At 40.9% G+C, this 23180-nt stretch overlaps 1 protein-coding gene across 1 annotated transcript in view; it reads left to right on the top strand.

Annotated features, from left to right (window-relative positions):
* The window catches only part of LOC128636500 (RNA polymerase-associated protein CTR9 homolog), a 741649-nt gene that overhangs the window by 401863 nt on the left and 316606 nt on the right, over positions 1-23180 (top strand). The window contains exon 11 of the mRNA XM_053689508.1: positions 12379-12507. Within this exon, the coding sequence (XP_053545483.1) occupies positions 12379-12507 (129 nt within the window). The remainder of the gene's footprint in view (positions 1-12378; positions 12508-23180) is intronic.

Raw genomic sequence — 23180 nt, 5'->3', positions numbered from 1 at the left:
GAAGGCGTTCAGGAACAAAGAGTAAACCATTGGGAGGTTTACAGGACAAAGGAAGACGCTCTTGAGCGGACTGTAATTCTTGTAACCAAGAAGTTGTTAACTGGGCAATGACTTCATGAGGTTGGAGAATGGTACCAGACTCAGGAACTGGGGTATCTTGAAATTGTCTGGAAAGTGCGTCTGCTTTAATATTTTTTGAACCAGGTATGTAAGACAAATTATAGTGAAACCGAGAGAAGAATAAGGACCAGCGTGCTTGCCTGGAATTTAGTCGTTTGGCTGTTTGGAGATACAGAAGGTTCTTATGATCAGTAAGTATAGTAAATGGCAAAGAAGTACCTTCCAGCCAATGTCTCCATTCATCCAATGCCATCTTGATGGCAAGCAACTCTTTATTCCCTACGTCATAGTTAAATTCGGAAGGAGTGAATTTTTTAGAGAAAAAAGCAACAGGATGAATCCTTCCAGTCTCTGGTATTCGTTGAGACAGAACCGCTCCAGCAGCAACAGAGGAAGCATCCACCTCCAGAATAAATTGAAACTCAGGATTTGGATGACGAAGGATAGGAGCTGAGGAAAAAGCTTCTTTGAGAGATTCAAAAGCTTCTATAGCCTCAGACGGCCATACTTTACAGTTTTGTCCCTTTCTTGTGAGAGAAGTAAGAGGAGAAGTAATAGTAGCAAAATTCTTGATGAACTTTCTGTAATAATTGGCGAAGCCTAGGAAACGTTGTAAAGCCTTCAAAGAATCAGGTCTAGGCCAATCCAAAATGGCAGAAAGTTTAGTAGGGTCCATTTCGAATCCAGATGCCGATATTACATAACCCAGAAAGGGTATGATTTTTTGATGGAAAGAACATTTCTCCAGTTTAGCAAACAGATGGAATTCTCTTAGACGTTGAAGTACTTTCTTGACGTGGTGCACATGATCTTGGTGGTTCTGAGAAAAAATTAAGATGTCGTCCAGGTATATGATAACAAAAATATTCAAAAAATCACGAAAGATCTCATTTACAAAATGCTGGAAAACCGCCGGAGCATTGCATAGCCCAAAGGGCATGACCAAATATTCATAATGCCCAAATCGAGTGTTAAAGGCAGTCTTCCACTCATCTCCTTTGCGTATACGGATCAAGTTGTATGCACCACGTAGGTCGAGTTTGGTGAAAATGGTGGCTCCCTGAAGATAAGTAAAAAGTTCAGGAATAAGGGGCAGAGGATAACTGTTCTTGATGGTAATCTGATTCAATCCACGATAATCAATACAGGGTCTTAATCCGCCATCCTTTTTTCCCACAAAAAAGAAACCAGCCCCTACAGGGGAAGAGGAGGGTCGAATAAATCCTCTAGCCAGATTGTCTTTTATATATTCTTCCAGAGCCATGTTTTCTGGTTTAGAAAGTGGATATGTTTTGCCTCGAGGATAGGCAGCCCCAGGAAGGAGGTCAATGGGACAATCAAAAGGGCGATGAGGAGGAAGACGTTCCGCTTCTTTTTTGGAGAAGACATCCACAAAGTCATGGTAATGCATAGGTAAGGATTCCGGAGTTTCAACTGTGAGAGCAATAGTGAGTGGTAACTTAGTAATCTCTTGAAGACATTTAGTCTGGCATGTAGATCCCCAGGAAGTGAGTTCACCGAAAGTCCAAGAAAAAATGGGATTGTGAATCTGGAGCCAGGGTAATCCCAAGATAATGGGAAATTGCGGAGTGGGAATGACATCGAAACAAATTGTCTCAGAATGAAGTATTCCTACGGTGAGGATTAAGGGTTGAGTAGAAAACTGAATGTATCCAGAACCCAAAGGATCTCCACTGACCGTAGAGACTGAAATGGAATACTCCTTCTTTAGTAAGGGTATAGAATGAGTAGAAACAAATGTAGAGTCAATGAACACACCTCCAGCACCAGAATCAATTAGGGCTTGGGTATAGATCTTCTTTTGTCCAATTAGAAGAGTTACTGGAACAAAGAGTTTCTTGTATAGGGAATGACCACTATTTTGGCTTAACTCAGTTCCCTGGACTAGAGTTAAGCCCTGGCTTTTACTGGCCTAGTAGGACAATCCCTTAATAAATGTCCTTTAAGGCCACAGTACAGACATAAGCCAAGAGTCCGTCTTCTTAAGCGTTCAGTCTCAGTTAATTTTATACTTCCTACTTCCATGGGTTCAGCCTGATCAGTAGTAGGAGAGGCTGGAGTGACTGGACTAGAAAAACGAGGAGCTAAACGAAAAGGAGTTCGAGTGGCAGTCCTCTGTGTTCTATCCTTTTCTTGTTGGCGTTCACGAAACCTGGCGTCGAGACAGATACAGAGATTTATTAAGGCTTCTAAGGACTCTGGAAGTTCACGATACACCAATTCATCCTTGAGACGCTCAGAAAGTCCTTTACGGAAAGCGGCTCTGAGTGCTCCCTGATTCCAAGTGGTTTCAGAGGCAAGGGTGCGGAACTCAATTGCATATTGAGAGACTGGTTGATTTCCTTGACGTAAATCCAGGAGAGTTGCTTCAGCAGCGGATGACCTTCCAGGTTTATCGAATACGTTTGAAAATGTAGATAGAAATGTATCAACATCCAACAGTATAGGATCATTCTTTTCTAGCAAAGGTGACACCCAAGCCAAGGCTTTTCCTTTCATTAAGGAAATAAGAAACGTGATTCTAGAAGAGGCAGTAGCAAAGAGAGTAGGGCTATTTCGGAAATGAAGACGGCATTGATTCAAAAAGCCTCTACATTCTTCAGGATTCCCATCATATTTATCCGGAAGAGGAATCCTGGGACTTAGTTGTACCTGAGACTGATTGTTAGGAATCGGAGGAGGTAATGCCTCAATCGGATTTGGATTGGGATTAGGATTGGGAGGTGCGGTAGCAACCAAATTTTGTAATAGAGCAGTAATTTGATCAAGTTTAGTGTCCAGAGACTGCAAGTGAGTGGCATGAGAACCCAAGAGCTGTCCCTGGTGAGCCACGGCCATAGATAATTCAGTGGGGTCCATTTTTGGGGCCCGTTTGTAATGTCAGCCGCTCTGGAATCAATCCGGGATGTAACCCAACTGCTAGCGTGAATTGAAAGCACACGCTAGCACACTGAGAAATATCCAGGACGTGACCCACTCAGGAAGCAGATTAGAAGATAACAAAAATGAATATTGTTCCAGAATGCAGGAAAGCCACAAAGGATAAAACGTCCCTTTAAGTAGTACAAAGAACAAAAAGGAAATGCTCTTACTTTGAAGCTTCTGAAAAAGGTCCTCTTTAGCAGGCTTGTAAAACAAAGGAAAAGTTCTCTTTTGCAGCTTGTAAAAGTATAATGTCCCTTTAAGCAGGTTTATAACAAACAGAAAGGCAAAGTTCTCTTTTGCAGCTTGTAAAAGTAAATGTCCCTTTTAAGCAGGTGTATAACAAACAGAAAGGCAAAGTTCTCTTTTGCAGCTTGTAAAAGTATAATGTCCCTTTAAGCAGGTTTATAACAAACAGAAAGGCAAAGTTCTCTTTTGCAGCTTGTAAAAGTAAATGTCCCTTTTAAGCAGGTGTATAACAAACAGAAAGGCAAAGTTCTCTTTTGCAGCTTGTAAAAGTAAATGTCCCTTTTAAGCAGGTGTATAACAAACAGAAAGGCAAAGTTCTCTTTTGCAGCTTGTAAAAGTAAAATGTCCCTTTAAGCAGGTCTTGTTTAACAAAGAATAGGTTTAAAGGTAAAGGCCAAAGCAAGGTCAGGCAGGCAGAAGTCGGCATCCAAATATCAGCAAAAGGTATAGGCAAAAGACAGGGTCAGGCAAGCAGAAGTCGGCATCCAAGTGTCAGCAAAAGGGTAATAGAATCCAGGGAAACAAACAAACGGGCCCAGATTCAGATCTCCCGCCGAGATTTAAAGGGCAGGAGCGTAACCGTCATCAGAGGGGTGTGAGAGAAAGCGTCATGTTGCTAAGCAACATGACGTCAGAGACACAGAGGAGTTCCGGAAGCCGCGGCGACACGGCGATGAACGGAAGCGCTCATGACAGTAAGCTCTGTCTCTTCGCGGTCTTGTGCCTCGTGGCTGCGGTCCTAGGTTTTTTTATTGGAGTCGTTCTGCGTTGTTTTTTGCAGTATTTTTCCTGTGTCCTTCTAAGTTCCTCTGTTTGAGGTCCTTTCTCCTAGATGAGATGATCTGCCAGTTTTTTTTGATCTGGTAAGGACTCGGGTCGTGTTGACTCGGCTTCTGGCTCGTGGAATTTTTTGTGCCCTCCCGTCTCAGTTTGGGGAGGGGCATTCTGGATTTGGGCAGTGTTGATGTAGCTATTGTATTCTTGTCCCTGCTTTCCCCTTGGGGTTGGGTCTGATGGGGTTCATTGTTTCTCCTTTTGGGCGTCTGGACCTTTTCCGGTTGGTTACCCTTGTTATAAGAAGGGTGGGTTCTGGGCCCTTTTTTCTTTTGTTGTTTCCCTTCTTGTCTAGGACATGGATCTACCCATGTTGTGGCCTTTCCCTGGTCTGTCTCTGCATTCTGCAGACTTTCCACATGGCATGTGGTTTTGTAATGTTATTTTGCCTTACTGCCTGTGTTGGGGGGTTCAAGAGGTTGTCTCTTGGCGGTTTTGCGCCATTCTTTTGGGCTCTGGATGGTAGGCCTGTCTTGGTTCTTCATTTGTGTCTTGGATACATGCACCCTGTCTCGTGTCTTCCTCTGGAGGACTTGTGTTTCTCTATGGGAGAGGTTGGTCACGTTGCTCCTCGTTTGTTGAGGATAGTGCTGCCTTGTGGACTTGTCTTTTGGGGTTCTTGTCCTCCGTTTCCTGGGAGGATTACCAGGGTTCGGGTCGCACTTTTTTCTAAAGCGTGGCTTGTTGCTACCTCCCTCCTTCTTTGCGGTGGGGGTGGGATTCCGTTCCCTGAATATCTTAGTCTCCTGCGCGTGTGTGATTTTATTGGGCTCCTGCTCCTCCCTCGCATTTTCGGCTGCTTGGGGTCCCGGATGAGGTTTCTCTGAATCTCTGTGGGGGTTGGATCCTTTGGGATCCCTATATCTTCTGGTCCTTCACTTGTTTTCCTGTGATGCTCCTTTTATTCAGGCATATGTTAGGATTTTTAGCCTATCGAGCGGATCTTGGTGGTCTTCTATGAGACCTGATGTTGTTTCTTTTGTCCTGATTTGTTCTTTCCCTCTGGGAATTGATAGTCGGGGTCCCCTAGTTGGTCTAAGGGTATGTGGCTGGGGTTTGCCCCTGAGAGATGGTGTCTTCGAGCTCTGCGATCTCAGTTGTGTCTGCTCGTGCTATCTAGCAAGGCCTTTGGACTGCCGGTGGCTTTTTGTCTATGGGGCCGTTTTTGTTTTTCTATAATTTTTTCGCTGGGGATATGTTATAGGTTGGTTCCTTTTGTTGGACTGCCTTTTACCCTCCCCTCTTGGCATTCTGTGTCCTCTTTGGCTTGGGTATAGTTTTCCCACAAGTAATGAATGCGGCTGTGGACTCTTTCCCATTAGGAAGAAAAACATAAATTATTCTTACCTGAGACAATTTCATTTTCTTCCGTGGGAAAGAGTCCACAGCCCCCGCATGTTTTTGATGCGTTGTTGTTTTTCATCTTCTGGCACCCTTTCATCTTGATATTTCTTCCACTGTTCCTTGTTCCTCTGCAGAATGACTGGGGGATAGGGGAAGTGGGAGGAGTATTTAAGCCTTTGGCTGGTGTGTATTTGCCTCCTCCTGGTGGCCATCCCACAAGTAATGAATGCGGCTGTGGAATCTTTCCCACGGAAGAATATGAAATTATCAGGTAAGCATAATTTATGTTTTTACTTATTGTTTTCTTTGACTGTAATATGTTTATTTATTCTTTTGCAGTATCATATTGTGAGTGAATATGTTTTCAAATATTCCTGTAACATGTCTCTTTAAGAATGTTTTTTCTAATAACCTCAAAAAAAAAAAAAAACATATAAAAAAACCAACTAAACCTATTAACCCCCAAACCGCTGGCCCTCCACATCACAAAACACTAATTTAAACTATTAACCCCTAAAACCTAACACCCCCTTAACTTTAAATTAAAAGTTACAATATAACTATCTTAAAATAAATAAAAAATAATAACTTTATTTAGTTTTGGTGGTGTCAGAGAGCGGCGGATTAGGGGTGTATAGACTAGGGGCTTATGTTAAAGTGTTAGGTTTAAACATTATTCTCTTTTCCCCATACACATCAATGGGGTTGCGTTACAGCGATTTGCCATACCGCAATCGCAGGTGTTCATTTTTTTATAACACCTATAACATTGATATCTATAGGGGAAAGCATGCAAGAGCACGTAAATTCAGCCCTTGGGGTTTGTGCGGTGTGGAGCTTAACGCACATTACAAAAAGGTTTTTCAGTAACTTGTAATGGCAGCTCTATGGAAAGTGTGATACCACACGTTTTTGCGTTCTTTACGCACCCAGTTTATTGCAAAACTAGTAATCTAGCTGATTGTTAGTAGAGTTGTGCCATTATGCAGTTATATATTTTTGAAGTCCTTAAAATGACTCCCTACTCTATAGTAATAATATTATCTGGTGGTCGGTTAAGTAGTTTGTCTTAGAATATCAATTATAATAAACATCTGGGAGACTTGCTATATGAGAACTGTTAAGTGTAATATTGTGATAGGTACATTATCATATAATACTAACTATAGTAATATAGATTGTTTCAGAAGAGTATACACTATAAAAAAACATAAACATCTGGGAAACTAAATAAATAATTACACATGCCCCATCGGATATGCTCCTATAATACACAATGGTTAGTTGTATTTGAAATCTTTTACACAACTTTGTTCCCACCCGGTGCCCCGGCCGCAGGCAGCCAGTCAGGAGCCATTAATGTGTTAAAGAATATGGATCTATGTTATAAAAGGGCTATGTCCCAGAGACTTTAGTATTAAAAAAAGGAAAAAAAAAACACATTGACTTTGAATTACACAACAACAATGTCAGTAGATAGTGGGCTATGAAAGACACAACCAGAGTAAAATCTATCTAAATATTAAGTGTTCTAGTAGGGGAATCAGCAGGCTAATCTGCCTTCTGAAACAGAAATACCAAGGAAAGCCCAAACTATAATGACCGGATATAAGTCTAAACAAAACAGCAGAAACACCTCCAACCTAGTTGAAGTTAGATCTAAACATTTTTATTTCTATGAATTATTCTAAACTTAATTATGGATTGCTGGTGTTGGAAGATTAATATATGTTCCATAGTTACAGGCATATCCTCTATTATAAGTGTTAGGCAGGGCATTCTTGGATGTGACATGTCCCCACATATAGACTGGATCAGGGTGTAGTGAGTACTTCCAATGTGGACTCAGGTGATCAGCATGATAGGTGTAAGTTCCAAAAGTCCAGTAGGGGGAGTGGCATAAGCTTCTGTTATCAACAGTCCCTGAATATGGTACATCTGATTCAATAATTATTTGTGCAGTAGCTGCAAGAGCAATGTGTGCCACAGACACAAACAGATGTTTCCCCTGCTCAGCGCTTGGGTAGTTAGAATAGTAAGGTATCAGGTAGTAGGCTCCGCGCACCAGGATGTTGTAGACATAGCTTGGTATCATGAGGCTGTTTGATGCTGTGAGGGTTTGGCTACCCATATTATAAGTATTATTGAAAATCCTTAGCAATTGCTTTCCGGTTGTCTAAAGCTCATGTGTGTTATCGGTTATGCAGCCATGAGGGGAGTGTGGCCTCTGGGTGTGGTCTGGTTTGTTAGAAGTATGATGTTGAGACTGTGCCCTTAGAGGGGCAGTCTACACCAGAATTGTTATTGTTTTAAAAGATATATAATCCCTTTATTACCCATTCCCTAGTTTTGCATAACCAACACAGTTATATTAATTTACTTTTTACCTCTGCACACTGCCCCCTTATTTCAGTTCTTTTGACAGACATGCATTTTAGCCAATCAGTGCTGGCTCCTAGGTAACTCCACGTGCATGAGCACAGTGTTAGCTATATGACACACATGAACTAACTCCCTCTAGTGGTGAAAAACTGTCAACATGTCCAGAGAGTAGAGGCAGCCTTCAAGGGCTTAGAAATTAGCATATGAACCTCCTAGGTTAAGCTTTCAACTAAGAATACCAAGAGAACAAAGCAACATTTGTGATAAAAGTAAATTGGATTTTTATTTTTTAAATTACACGATCTATCATAATCATGAAAGTTTATTTTGGACTAGTATATGTGATGTAGGCTTAGAGTCTGTGGAGATATAGGATCATCTGTTGCAGAATATTTTTGTGTTAGGTTGTATGGGTCGTGCAGGATATCAGGCTTACCCTGAATTAAGTGGTGAGTTCAGTGCATTTTTCTGGAGAGTGTTTCTGGTTTGTGTTTGATCTTCCTTGGAAAGATATGTCCCAGCTGGTGTTGGGTGCCTGGAAATCATCAGCGGTGCAGGAAAATGAGCGGTCCCAATCGAATCCGCATCCACATAGGCTTGTATTAGGTTTTGAGCAGACCCAAGTTGAATGAGTTTCCTGATAACAGCAGTAGGTTTTAAGATGTGTTGACCATACATTGCGGCATACTTTTACACTGTGCAGTCCTCTGGTGGGGGTATTATTTCTATTGATCGACGGGTGGTGTCTGGAGATATATATTTAGTCGTGAGGAGATGCAAGAAGTTGTCAGGGGGGCTCTTTTTGTTAGGGAGTGCATCAGGCCCTCAATCGTCTTCCATTGGCGATCATAGTTGTCCTGTGGGAACATATTTCACGTGGTTGTCAGTATCAGGTAAAAATGGATTAGCTCTTGGGATGTTAAAGCTGGTGTGATAGAGTATACTGCTGTGCTAAGTTAAGGCTGGTTATCTTGGATCACTGAGGGGGAAGCGTAACCCACTTACAGCCGCCGCTCTAGGCCTCTGTCATCCGATCCTGGGCTCCAGTGTCAAAAATACAGCTCAAACAGCTATGATGAACTTCCCACTGTTTAAAGTAGTAAAGTGATGCTTGATTTGAATGGATTTGCTGTAGGATATCTCCAACAATCAGGGGATTATTAGTGAAACTGCTAGTGTTCATGGAAGTGCGACCGCTCAGGATCGCTGTTTGGACAAGCACCCCAATATTCACTTTTCTATGCAGCTTTCTCTAATGGAACATGGATCAAAGTTACAGTCAGATTGCAAACAACTACACTAAATTTCCAATCTATCTGTATCTCAATGCATGGAAGTGTTAGTTCTAATGATAGCAGTATCAGATGTTTTTCTTTTTGCATGGTTCTATATTAGACCTCTTAAACTTTGCATGCTTTGACAATGGTGCAAACATTTCACTCAACTATCTCATAGAATCCTATCGGATTCTTCAGTGTGGCAATCTGTGTCCCAGTGGATAGATTTCCAAGCTATTTTTCCGGGGCGTACTTTATTCACCCAACCTGGAACTTAATATCTGTAGACACCATTCTCTGGGATTGGGGTTCAGTCTGGGTCTCTAGGAGAGCACAAAGTTTGGTTTCCTCTGTAGGTGAAGATACCAAAAATTATCTTGGATCCCTTGAGAGCTGTCCTTGTCTGTAGGAGAAACTTATTCGAGTTTTCATCCAGACACTTTTACAGCTTTAGCTTATATCCATCATCTAGGAGTTACAATAATTTCCTTAGCAATAATTTAGAAAGTCTCAAAGTTTTTTGATTGGACACAGACATTTTCTATATGTCGCATCTCAGGAAGAAAATCTGGGAAGCAGACTTCCTTACGGTAAGTTACGGGTAGATTACGAGTTTTTGTTGGTAAGGCTGTGCAGTGCTAACGAGCAGTTTTCAGTCATCGCTCACCTATAGACAACGCTGGTATTCTGTTAACCACAGAAAAGTGAGCGTAGAGCAAAATTTAGCTCCACATCTCACTGTAATACCAGCGCTGCTTACGGTAGCTGTGAGCTGGCTAAACGTGCTCATGCACGATTTCCCCATAGGAATCAATGGGGCAGATCCGGCTGAAAAGAACCTAACACCTGCAAAAAAGCAGCGTTCAGCTCCAAATGCAGCCCCATTGATTCCTATGGGAAAATATTTTTTATGTCTACACCTAACACCCTGACATGAACCCCAAGTCTAAACACCCCTAATCTTACACTTATTAACCCCTAATCTGCCGACGCCGACACCTGCATTATATTATTAACCCCTAATCTGCCGCTCCGAACACCGCCACCACCTACATTATACTTATGAACCCCTAATCTGCTGTCCCCAACATCGCCGACACCTACATTTTATTTATTAACTTCTACTCTGCCGCCCCCAATGTCGCCGTCACCTAACTACATTTATTAACCCCTAATCTGCCGCTACCCCCAACGTCGCCGCCACTATAATAAATAGATTAACCCCTAAACCTAACACCCCCCCTAATTTAAATATAATTTAAAATAATCTAAATAAAATAACTTTAATTAACTAAATTATTCCTATTTAAAACTAAATACTTACCTATAAAATTAAACCCTAAGATAGCTACAATATAACTAATACTTACATTGTAGCTAGCTTAGGGTTTATTTTTATTTTACAGGCCAGTTTGTATTTATTTTAACTAGGTAGAATAGTTATTAAATAGTTATTAACTATTTAATAACTACCTAGTTAAAATAAAGACACATTTACCTGTAAAATAAAAATAAACCTAAGTTACAATTACATCTAACACTACACTACAATTAAATTAATTCCCTAAACTAACTACAATTAAATACAATTATCTAAATTACGGAAAAAAAAAAAAACACTAAATTACAGAAAATAATAAAATAATTACAAGTTTTTAAAACTAATTGCACCTAATCTAATCCCCCTAATAAAATAAAAAAGCCCGCCAAAATAATAAAAATCCCTACCCTATACTATTGCCCCAAAGTAATCAGCTCTTTTACCTGTGAAAAAATACAATACCCCCCCAACATTAAAACCCACCACCCACACACCCGACCCTACTCTAAAACCCACCCAATACTTCCTTAATACAACCTAACACTAACCCCTTGAAGATCCCCCTACCTTGAAAAGATAGGATACACAATTGACGTAAGTGGATTTGCGGTATCTTCGAGTTGCGCAAAAAAATTGAGCGGTACACCTGTACCTGCAAGACTCGTAATACCAGCGGGCGTTAAAAAGCAGCGTTGGGACTTCTCAACGCTGCTTTTTAACCCTAACACAAGACTCGTAATCTAGGCATTAGTTTGTATTCCCTTTCACATGAATGTTTTCTCCTTCAAGTAGGTTTATACAGTTTCTTTAGCTTTTTGGCTAAATCTCTTGATTAACAGGTTTAACTTGGAGGCTGGATAGTCTTTTCAAAAATGCAATATTGCCCCTTTTAAAATCAGTTTCTTCATCTTGGATTTTCAAGAATGAAGATTATATTGAATACATCTCTAAACTCTACCACTTTGATGTGGAAAGTCATTTAGGTAGCAGTGTCTGGTAATTAGGTGACTGCCTTAAAACAAATGCTTGTCCTACCCATTTACCCATGGACTCCACAGCTTTAATATTGCTTCCCAGGAGTAATGGCTCGTAGACCCTCACTACCTTATGAAATAAAACAAAATTTACGCTTGCCTGATTAATTTCTTTCATGGTGGTGAGAGTCCACAAGACCTGACAAATTTTTATTTTTAACTTATTTTTTTCTGGCGGCATTTCTAGTAAGCACATAATTTTCCCTACTTTGTCCTTTCCTTAAATTCTACTTATTTTTTTCTTGGCTCTACTTCAGACTAGAATACCACAGAGGTGTGTGTGTGTGTGTGTGTGTGTGTGTGTGTGGGGGGGGGGTTATAAAGGCTCTTAGAGCTTTCGGAACCTTTTCCTCCTCCTAGTGGCCAGGATTTAAATCCCTTGAGTAATGAATGGCTCATGGACTCTCACCACCATGAAAAAAAAAAGAATTTATCAGGTAAGCATACATTTTGTTCCTGATTGTTCATCTACTTCCTTAACTGTATATTGTTCTTTTGTTGTTTTAGATTGTTGGGTGAATATTTTATAATAATAATGCTATCTATTATTACTATATTAAATTTGTTCTCCAGATGTAAAAATTTAGAGTGTACAAGAAAAATAACAAGCTCAATGCTGGGGTCTGTGAACTCAATAATTACTTGGATCTACTGTAATTAGAGTAATTCTACATACACAGATATTTAGATACCCAGAATACTTGAATTTCCCTTTCTTCTTGGCCATATGTCTTAGGGTTGTTATGTTTTATGTTGATTTATTGTATGCTTTTAAACCCTTAATGGAAGCAGACTACCTTTTATATCAACTGTCTGTTGGTTAGATTTGACATTTTTTTGACATTTTTTTAATTGGGTTCTTTCTGTGTTGCAGGATGCCCTTTCAGCCTACGGTGCAGCGACCCAAATCCTTCAGGAGAAAATCCAGGCAGATGTCCCTCCTGAGATCTTAAATAATGTTGGATCACTTCATTTTCGCTTAGGAAACCTTGGAGAGGCAAAGGTATGACTGTAATTTATAATCTTTTTATATTTTAAAACTCCTCTTAATCCCTTAACTACACAGACATACCCTGTGTTATTTTATCCACAATTCTTGGGGAGTGACCAGTAACAGGTGGTACAATTCCACTGAAAGGAGGAAAGGATACAAACTGTAATTGAAAATTATTTCTTTCATTTTAGGTATTTTATGTCCAAATTATCTTGTAGCCTAGGACTACATTTAATCTGGGTTACTTGATAGATTAAGCAATACCAATAACTATCAAATATTAATTGACATTATATATTTATTAACCATTACAAGCGAGTATAACAAATAATAAGATACCTCAAGATCCAGGAAGTATTGCGTAACAATTTTCAGGTGAAATCTTATAGAATGTATACCCATGCCAGACCAATCAGCTTGTTCTATACCATTAATGCAAAAGGCTAAATCTATGCTTTTGTTTCCTCCTAAGGCTTTCACCAATTTGCATGATGAATATAGATAATTCTATTTTAATTCTACGTAGTTCAATGGCATGACATAATAGAAAGTTAAAATGAGCTTTTCTAACGGCTAGATTTAGAGTTGGGCGGTAGCCGTGAAAACCAGCGTTAGAGGCTCCTAACGCTGGTTTTTACCGCCCTCTGGTATTTGGAGTCAGTCAGGAAAGGGACTAACGCTCACTTTGCAGCCGCGACTTTTCCATACCGCAGATCCCCCTACGCCATTTGCGTATCCTATCTTTTCAATGGGATCTTTCTAACGCCGGTATTTAGAGTCGTGGCTGAAGTGAGCTTTAGAAATGACAAAACTCCAGCCGCAGAAAAAAGTCAGTAGTTAAGAGCTTTCTGGGCTAACGCCGGTTTATAAAGCTCTTAACTACTGTGCTCTAAAGTACACTAACACCCATAAACTACCTATGTACCCCTAAACCGAGGTCCCCCCACATCGCCGCCACTCTATTAAAATGTTTTAACCCCTAATTTGCCGACCGCACGCCGCTGCCACCTACGTTATCCCTATGAACCCCTAATCTGCTGCCCCAAACACCGCCGACCCATATATTATATTTATTAACCCCTAATCTGCCCCCCCCCCCAACGTCGCCTCCACCTGCCTACACTTATTAACCCCTAATCTGCCGACCGGACCGCGCCGCTATTATAATAAAGTTATTAACCCCTAATCCGCCTCACTCCCGCCTCAATAACCCTATAATAAATAGTATTAACCCCTAATCTGCCCTCCCTAACATCGCCGACACCTAACTTCAAACATTAACCCCTAATCTGCCGACTGGAGCTCACCGCTATTCTAATAAATGTATTAACCCCTAAAGCTAATTCTAACCCTAACACCCCCTAAGTTAAATATAATTTTTATCTAACGAAATAAATTAACTATTATTAAATAACTTATTCCTATTTAAAGCTAAATACTTACCTGTAAAATAAACCCTAATATAGCTACAATATAAATTATAATTATATTGTAGCTATTTTAGGATTAATATTTATTTTACAGGCAACTTTGTAATTATATTAACCAGGTACAATAGCTATTAAATAGCTAATAACTATTTAATAGTTACCTAGTTAAAATAATTACAAAATTACCTGTAAAATAAATCCTAACCTAAGTTACAATTAAACCTAACACTACACTATCAATAAATTAATTAAATAAAATACCTACAATTATCTACAATTAAACCTAACACTACACTATCAATAAATTAATTAAATAAAATACCTACAATTATCTACAATTAAACCTAACACTACACTATCAATAAATTAATTAAATACAATATCTACAAATAAATACAATGAAATAAACTAACTAAAGTACAAAAAATAAAAAAGAACTAAGTTACAAAAAATAAAAAAAAATATTTACAAACATTAGAAAAATATTACAACAATTTTAAACTAATTACACCTACTCAAAGCCCCCCAAAATAAAAAAATGCCCTACCCTATTCTAAATTAAAAAAGTTCAAGGCTCTTTTACCTTACCAGCCCTGAAAAGGGCCCTTTGCGGGGCATGCCCCAAATAATTCAGCTCTTTTGCCTGGAAAAAAACCACATACAATACCCCCAACATTACAACCCACCACCCACATACCCCTAATCTAACCCAAACCCCCCTTAAATAAACCTAACACTAAGCCCCTGAAGATCTCCCTACCTTGTCTTCACCTTACCGGGTCCCGATCTGTCCAGAAGAGCCTCCAATGTCTTGATCCAAGCCCAAGCGGGGGGCTGAAGAGTGACGTCCATCCTCGGGCTGAAGTCTGGATCCAAGCGGCGGCTGAAGAAATCCATCATCGGGCTGAAGTCGGAAGTCCATCATCGGGATGAAGTCTTCTATCAAGCAGCATCTTCAATCTTCTTTCTTCCGGAGCGGAGCCATCTTCTTCCCAGCCGGCGCGGATCCATCCTCTTCTAACGACGCCTACTCGCCGAATGACGGTTCCTTTAAATGACGTCATCCAAGATGGCGTCCCTCGAATTCCGATTGGCTGATAGGATTCAATCAGCCAATCGGAATTAAGGTAGGAATATTCTGATTGGCTGATGAAATCAGATTCAAGTTCAATCCGATTGGCTGATCCAATCAGCCAATCATATTGAGCTCACATTCTATTGGCTGATCGGAACAGCCAATAGAATGCAACTCAATCTGATTGGCTGATTGGATCAGCCAATCGGATTGAACTTGAATCTGATTGGCTGATTCCATCAGCCAATCAGAATTTCCCTACCTTAATTCCGTCATTCGGCGAGTAGGCGTCGTTAGAAGAGGATGGATCCACGTCGGCTGGGAAGAAGATGGCTCCGCTCCGCTCCGGAAGAAAGAAGATTGAAGATGCTGCTTGATAGAAGACTTCATCCCGATGATGGACTTCCGACTTCAGCCCGATGATGGATTTCTTCAGCCGCCGCTTGGATCCAGACTTCAGCCCAAGGATGGACGTCACTCTTCAGCCCCCCCGCTTGGGCTTGGATAAAGACATTGGAGGCTCTTCTGGACAGATCGGGACCCGGTGAGGTGAAGACAAGGTAGGGAGATCTTCAGGGGCTTAGTGTTAGGTTTATTTAAGGGGGGTTTGGGTTAGATTAGGGGTATGTGGGTGGTGGGTTGTAATGTTGGGGGGGGTATTGTATGTGGTTTTTTTCCAGGCAAAAGAGCTGAATTCTTTGGGGCATGCCCCGCAAAGGGCCCTTTTCAGGGCTGGTAAGGTAAAAGAGCTTTGAACTTTTTTAATTTAGAATAGGGTAGGGCGTTTTTTTTATTTTGGGGGGTTTTGATATTTTATTAGGGGGCTTAGAGTAGGTGTAATTAGTTTGAAATTGTTGTAATATTTTTCTAATGTTTGTAAATATTTTTCTATTTTTTGTAACTTAGTTCTTTTTTTATTTTTTGTACTTTAGTTATTTTATTTCATTGTATTTATTTGTAGATATTGTATTTAATTAATTTATTGATAGTGTAGTGTTAGGTTTAATTGTAGATAATTGTAGGTATTGTATTTAATTAATTTATTGATAGTGTAGTGTTAGGTTTAATTGTAACTTAGGTTAGGATTTATTTTACAGGTAATTTTGTAATTATTTTAACTAGGTAACTATTAAATAGTTATTAACTATTTAATAGCTATTGTACCTGGTTAATATAATTACAAAGTTGCCTGTAAAATAAATATTAATCCTAAAATAGCTATAATGTAATTATAATTTATATTGTAGCTATATTAGGGTTTATTTTACAGGTAAGTATTTAGCTTTAAATAGGAATAATTTATTTAATAAGAGTTAATTTATTTTGTTAGATAAAAATTATATTTAACTTAGGGGGGTGTTAGTGTTAGGGTTAGACTTAGCTTTAGAGGTTAATCCATTTATTACAGTAGCGGCGAGATTCGGTCGGCAGATTAGGGGTTAATAATTGAAGTTAGGTGTCGGCGATGTTAGGGAGGGCAGATTAGGGGTTAATACTATTTATTATAGGGTTATTGAGGCGGGAGTGAGGCGGATTAGGGGTTAATAACTTTATTATAGTAGCGGTGAGGTGCAGTCGGCAGATTAGGGGTTAATTATTGTAGGTAGCTGGTGGCGACGTTGTGGGGGGCAGATTAGGGGTTAATAAATATAATATAGGGGTCGGCGGTGTTAGGGGCAGCAGATTAGGGGTACATAGGGATAATGTAGGTAGCGGCGGTTTACGGAGTGGCAGATTAGGGGTTGAAAAATATGCAGGTGTCAGCGATAGCGGGGGCGGCAGAATAGGGGTTAATAAGTGTAAGGTTAGGGGTGTTTAGACTCGGGGTACATGTTAGAGTGTTAGGTGCAGACGTAGGAAGTGTTTCCCCATAGAAAACAATGGGGCTGCGTTAGGAGCTGAACGCTGCTTTTTTGCAGGTGTTAGGTTTTTTTTTTCAGCTCAAATGGCCCCATTGTTTTCTATGGGGGAATCGTGCACGAGCACGTTTTTGAAGCTGGCCGCGTCTGTAAGCACCGCTGGAATTTAGAGTTGCAGTGGCGTTAAATTATGCTCTGCGCTCCCTTTTTGGAGCCTAACGCACTGAAAACACAGCCATTCTGTGAACTCTAAATACCAGCGGTATTTAAAAGGTGCAGGGGGAAAAAAAGCACGCATAGCTAACGCACCCCTTTGGCCGCATAATTCTAAATCTAACCGTCAGTTTCTTTAAAGTATTGTTTTGATTGACATGGACAGTGTTTCTATATACACACAGAAAGAGAAGTAATTTGCCAGAAATGAACAACAGATCAGTGGCTTGTTCTATGGCCTGGTTACCACATAGTAATAGCTTCTTTTAGCCTAATTATGCTTTTCAAAGAAGATAACTTTCTTGAAGGTTATCAGTCTGATCCGCCTAACAAGTTTAGTTCAACGCAAAAATAACATGCAATTCTCCTCCAAACAGGGGAAATGGCAACCCCAGATGATCGTTTCGGCCTCCGTATGTGCGAATGTGCTGGAAGTGTAATTTGTTTGATAGAACGAATAGCCCTGTGGACATTATTTTTGGACAATCAAATGTTGATAAGAATAAAAATTCATAAAAATTTGGTTATCAAAGGTTAATTGTGGTTTTCAAATGTTACTTTAGTTTTCAAATGTTCATAATTATATTGAATATCCACATTTGAAATTTCGAATGTAACATTCAAATTAACAAATAATATTCAGAAGTTCAAAAGTTCATGTGGTAGGGAATTAAGTACATTGATACATAAAAGATAAACATATATACATTTGAATGTTTCTATTTGGAATATTGCATAATTTTAATATTACATTAAAAGAGAGCATTAGAAATATTACAAATATATTGTTTAAAAATTTTCAAATTCAAACATTGCATAATTCAAATCAAACTATTAGAAAATTTTGAATAGAATATTACGTTTAAAGAAAGAATTAGAAATACTATTACGTTAAACAAATGATAAAATGTTGTACTAACATTCAAAATTCAAAACAAAAGAACTTAAAATTTGTTTAATTTTTAGAATGTTGCAAAATATTCGCCCATCCCTACTCGTCAGTGACGTGCAGCCATAGCCCTCTAAGCACATTTGGCAATGAGGTCCACATCTGGTTTCATCCATCACCCTTGAGGAGACTTCCCCAGGGTCATAATCCAAATGCATACAGAAAGAGAAGTGCTGTACCAGGAACAAACAACTGTTCAGTAACTTGTTCTATGGCGAGTCCCCACCTAAGAGCAGCTTCTTTTATCCCAATTGGGTTTTTCACAGGGAAAACCTTTCCAAAAGTATATCAGTTAAATTCCAACTAAGAAGGTCAGTCCAGCCCCGTAAAAAATATCAGGCAATTCTCTTCTGAACAAGGGAAATAGCAACCCCAGATGATCGTTTAAACCTTATTTGGGGCTTGTCAGTGAGGTTCAGCCATATCCCTCTAAGCACGTTGTACTAGGACTCTAGTTCTGGTTTCCCCAGGGTCATAATACAAATACGCACAAAATGAGAAGCAATCTTCCAGGAACAATTATCAGCTCAGTGGCTTGTTTTGTAGCCTGCAGGAGGCCGAAATGATCATTTGGGGTTTCCATTCTTTCCCATTGGCATGGAGAGTCCATAAATCCATTCTAATTACTAGTGGGAATCCAACTCCTGGCCACCAGGTGGAGGCAAAGAACACCCCAGCAGAGCTGTTAAGTGTCACTCCCATTACCCTTAATCACCAGTCATTTTTTGCCTTGTTCATCGGGTGGATGTGTGAAGATGGTGTCTGAAAATTTTAATCCTTTTATGGGTAGTTTCCATGCAAGCAAGTATTGGGGCTATGCTGTGTCCATGCAAATCTCTTTAGTAAGAATAATGGTGGCTTTTAGCAGTTGTAAGACAGCGAGGTAGTCCTTGCTTACCTTCAAACATCTATGCTACCCCTATATAGAAAACCAGGGTTGGTTACTCTTAGATGAGACTAACATACCTGGATGTGCTGTGACTGCTCCACAGCTGAAGACCCTGGAGGGTAAGTCTTTTCAATTATATTTCACAGGGAGATATTTAGAAGAAAGGACTCGGAGATCAGGGACATAGTGGGACATGTTACCTCCTGAAGGGGTTAATATTTATTATATATGTATCTGTTTCTGCAGATAAACTGCGGCTGAGCAGCTAGCTGGTTTTTAACAGGTTCAGGGAAGTGGCCGCACCCAGGGCCGGGTAATTATACTGTTCACCCTGGCTTATGGTGAGTGGGGATTAGGTATCAGAGCGATACTCTCACTTCACTCTGTTTTCCTGTTTGATCCGTCTTTATGGATCTTATAGGGCTCGATTTAGCAATCTTTTTTATAATTCTCCTTCAAGTTCTCCTCTCATTTCTCCGCATCTTGCCATCGGAGAGTCGCACATGTGCGCTGTTATTTTTCATTAAATCGGTCGTATTTTTTCGTTATTTTCCAAAAAGCGAGTAGCAGCATGATTTTGATAAATCTCTGCATTATGAGTATTTGTGCGCCACATTTATTTTGAGCGTCATTATAGCGCATAATAAAAATTAAATTGTACCTTTAATTGTATAGAAATATAATCTTTAAACATCAGATTTACAGCTTCCTTGATGTGTATTTACCTAAAATTGTACTAAACTTTTTTTTATAGTTTACTAAATAATACTTTTCAATCTAAAGGGGAGGAGAGTCCATGGCTCCATTCATTACTTGTGGGAATTAAGAACCTCGCCACCAGGAGGAGGCAAAGACACCCCAGCCAAAGGCTTAAATACCTCCCCCACTTTCCTCATCCCCCAGTCATTCTTTGCCTTTCGTCACAGGAGGTGGGCAGAGAAGTGTCAGAAGATTCGGAGTAGTCTCTTATGGAGGGTAGTACTCTTCAGAATTGGACTGAAGTTTTAAGTAGCCCTGTCAGCCTCTCAGTGAGAGCTTGGGTGAAAGTTAGAGTCCGGAGATGCAGGGAGAGTCTTTCTGCGAAACCATCGAAACTCAGATTAACAGCTCCATAAGCAATCAGCGTTGACCAGTTATGCTACCTGCATTCTACACTCAAGTCCATGTCAGGAGCAATGCTACTACAATGTCACACTTGAGAGGCCGTGTTCCTGTTCCACGGCGTAGATTCTGGTAAGATTGTTTCATTTTTTTTTTTATACACATAATGATAACGCAGAAGACAGGGTCACAGTGTGATACCTCTTATCTTTATAGAATCAAGGGTTAATATCCCTGGTAAGGTGATTATTGAATAGGGAGGGGGTTGTACATAATATTGTTTGTTGTGTCATTGCTGCAATATGTGTGAGATGTGGCTCTGGCAATGGGTGGACTTTAGTTTCTTTTCCGGCAGTATTTGTGCGGCAGATTTGGCACATTTCCTCCCTAGTGCAGGGGCGGTCCTGCGAGGCATTCCTTCTGTCAGGTGGGGCCTATCAACTTCCTGACTTGACCGGTAGCGCAGGAGACGTAGTGGTTTCTTTGATCCGGGTCATAGGAGGTGGTGAGTGCCCCGGCCATTGGGGGTTATAAAGGTGCCATTTTTATTTAGATTTTACATAGTCCGTACTAAAGCCGCAAGCTATGGAGGACTCGTTAGAGGGTACACCCTCTTTAACTAAGTCTAGTACCTGTGTTTATTTCGAGGAGGTTCTGGTAGATCCGCCTGCTCAACTATGTTCCACTTGCCTTGATATAGTCACAACTTCTAGAAATAAAATGATGTCTAGTACTACTGAGCCGTCCACCTCTGAGGGCTCCCTGTCCCGTGAGGTGCGTTTCCTATTGACTTTAGGTTTAGGATGGAAAATTTGCATTTTTTGCTGAAGCAGGTGCTTCTACCCTCGAGGTTCCGGAACCAAAACTACCGGAGGAACCTTTGATTCCTAAGCTTGATAAAGTGTATGAGGACAGGGTGGTGCCTCAGACCTTCCCAGTTTCTGTTAAGATGGCTAACATTATTAAGAATTAATGAGAGGAATTAGGTTCTTCCTTTTCCCCTTCTTCTTCCTTTAAGAAGCTGTTCCCTGTATTGGACTCTCAGCTCGAGATATGGGGGACCTGTCCCTAAGGTTAATGGTTCTATCTCTACGCTCACGAAGCGGACAGCAATTCCTCTTGAGGATCGTTTGTCGTTTAAAGAGCTCATGGATAAAAAGTTGGAGAACATGTTAAGAAAGATGTTCCGACAAACAGGGTTCTATCCCTTCCCTTTCAGGGAAAGATCCTGTTTGGTCCAGTATTGGACTCAACCATACCCGCAGTTACAGGAGGCAAGGGCACTTTCCTACCGCAGGATAAAAAGGTTAAGCCTAAGGGATCTACTTTTTGTCCCTTTCGTGCAGACAGGGCCCAACGCCAGCAGCCCGCCGTCAAAGCGGATCAGTCCAAGGGTACTTCGAAACCAGCTCAGTCTTGGAATAAGTCCAAGCAGAACAAGAAGCCCGCCGGTACAAAGTCGGCATGAAGGGGCGGCCCCCAACCGGTCTCTGGAGCAAGTAGGGGGCAGATTATCTCTCTTCTCAGAGGCCTGGTTGAAGGATATTCAGGACCCTTGGGTTCTGGAGGTTGTCGCCCAGGGATACAGGATAAGGTGCAGATCTCATCTGCCCAGGGGCAGATTCCTCCTGTCAAATCTGTCTTCCAGACCAGAAAATAGAGAAGCCTTTCTAGACTGTGTGAGGGATCTCTCTTCTCTCTGAGTTATTGTACTAGTACCCCCAGCAGAAAGGGGTCTAGGGTACTATTCAAACCTTTTTGTGGTCCCAAAGAAGGAGGGCACATTCCGCCCAATTCTAGACCTAAAATGTTTAAACAAATTTCTGACTGTTCCATCGTTCATGACGACAATAGACTTGAAGGGTGCCTACCATCATGTGCCAATCCACAGGGATCACTTCAGGTTCCTGAGATTTGCGTTTCTGGACAAACATTTCCAGTTTGTGGCACTTCCCTTTGGTCTGGCGACGACCCCGAGAGTCTTTACAAAAGTTCTGGGGGTGCTACTTGCAGTGGCCAGAACCTGTTTGCGGTGCCAGGATGGCACAGAGAAGGTGGTCTCGAGAAGAGTCTCTCCTTCTGATCAATATTCTGGAACTTCGAGCGATCTACAATGCTCTGAAGGCATGTCCTCTCCTGGGGTTGTTCAACTTCATCAGGTTCCAGACAGACAACATTACCTTGGTGGCTTACATCAACCATTAGGGGGGACAAGAAGCTCCCTACCAATTTTCTAAGCAGGCAATCCTTCCATACGGAGAAATGGTCTCTCCATCCAGAGGTGTTTGCGGAGATTTGTCTCAAATGGGGGACGCCAGGGATAGATCTCATGGCGTCCAGACTCAATTGCAAGCTACCCAGATACGGGTCGCGATCCATGGATCCCCAGGCAGAGCTGACAGATGCCTTAGCGGTTCTTTGGTAGTTAAACCTAGTTTACATTTTTCTATCCTTGCCACTTCTACCTTGAGTAGTGGCCTGCATCAAGAAGGAGCAAGCTTCGGCTATTCTGATTGCTCCGTCATGGCTGCGGAGGACGTGGTTTGCGGATCTAGTTGGGATGTCATTGTCTCTTCCATGGAGGTTACCCTGTCATAGGGATCTGTTGGTACAGGGTCCTTTTCTACATCAAAATCTAGATTCTCTGAGGCTGACTGCGTGGAGATTGAACGCTTAGTCTTAGCTAAGAGAGGATTCTCTGAGAGAGTGAATGATACTCTCGTTCAGGCCAGGAAGCCGGTCACTAGTCACATCTATCATAAGGTGTGGAGGACTTACTTGTCCTGGTGTGAGAAGTATGGATATCCTTGGCACAAAGTTAAGGTATCCAGGATTCTATCCTTTCTCCAGGATGGACTGGAGAAGGGGCTTGCTGCCAGCTCCTTGAAGGGACAGATTTCGACCTTATCTGTTCTGTTGCACAAGAGGCTCGCTGAGCGTCCTGATATCCAGTCTTTTGTTCAGGCTCTGTCTAGAATCAGGCCTGTTTTTAGACAGTCCGCTCCTCCCTGGAGCTTGAACTTGGTTCTGAAGGGTTGCAGAGGGTTTCGTTTGAACCTATGCATTCTCTTGACATTAAGTTACTTTCTTGGAAGGTTCTGTTTTTGTTGGCTATTGCATCGGCAAGCAGAGTATCTGAGTTGCAATATGAGCCTCCTTATCTGGT

The sequence above is a fragment of the Bombina bombina genome, chromosome 7, assembly GCF_027579735.1.
Source record: "Bombina bombina isolate aBomBom1 chromosome 7, aBomBom1.pri, whole genome shotgun sequence".
NCBI lineage: Eukaryota > Metazoa > Chordata > Amphibia > Anura > Bombinatoridae > Bombina > Bombina bombina.
Note: the sequence above shows the minus strand (reverse complement) of the source record. Positions and strands in the feature narration are given on the sequence as shown.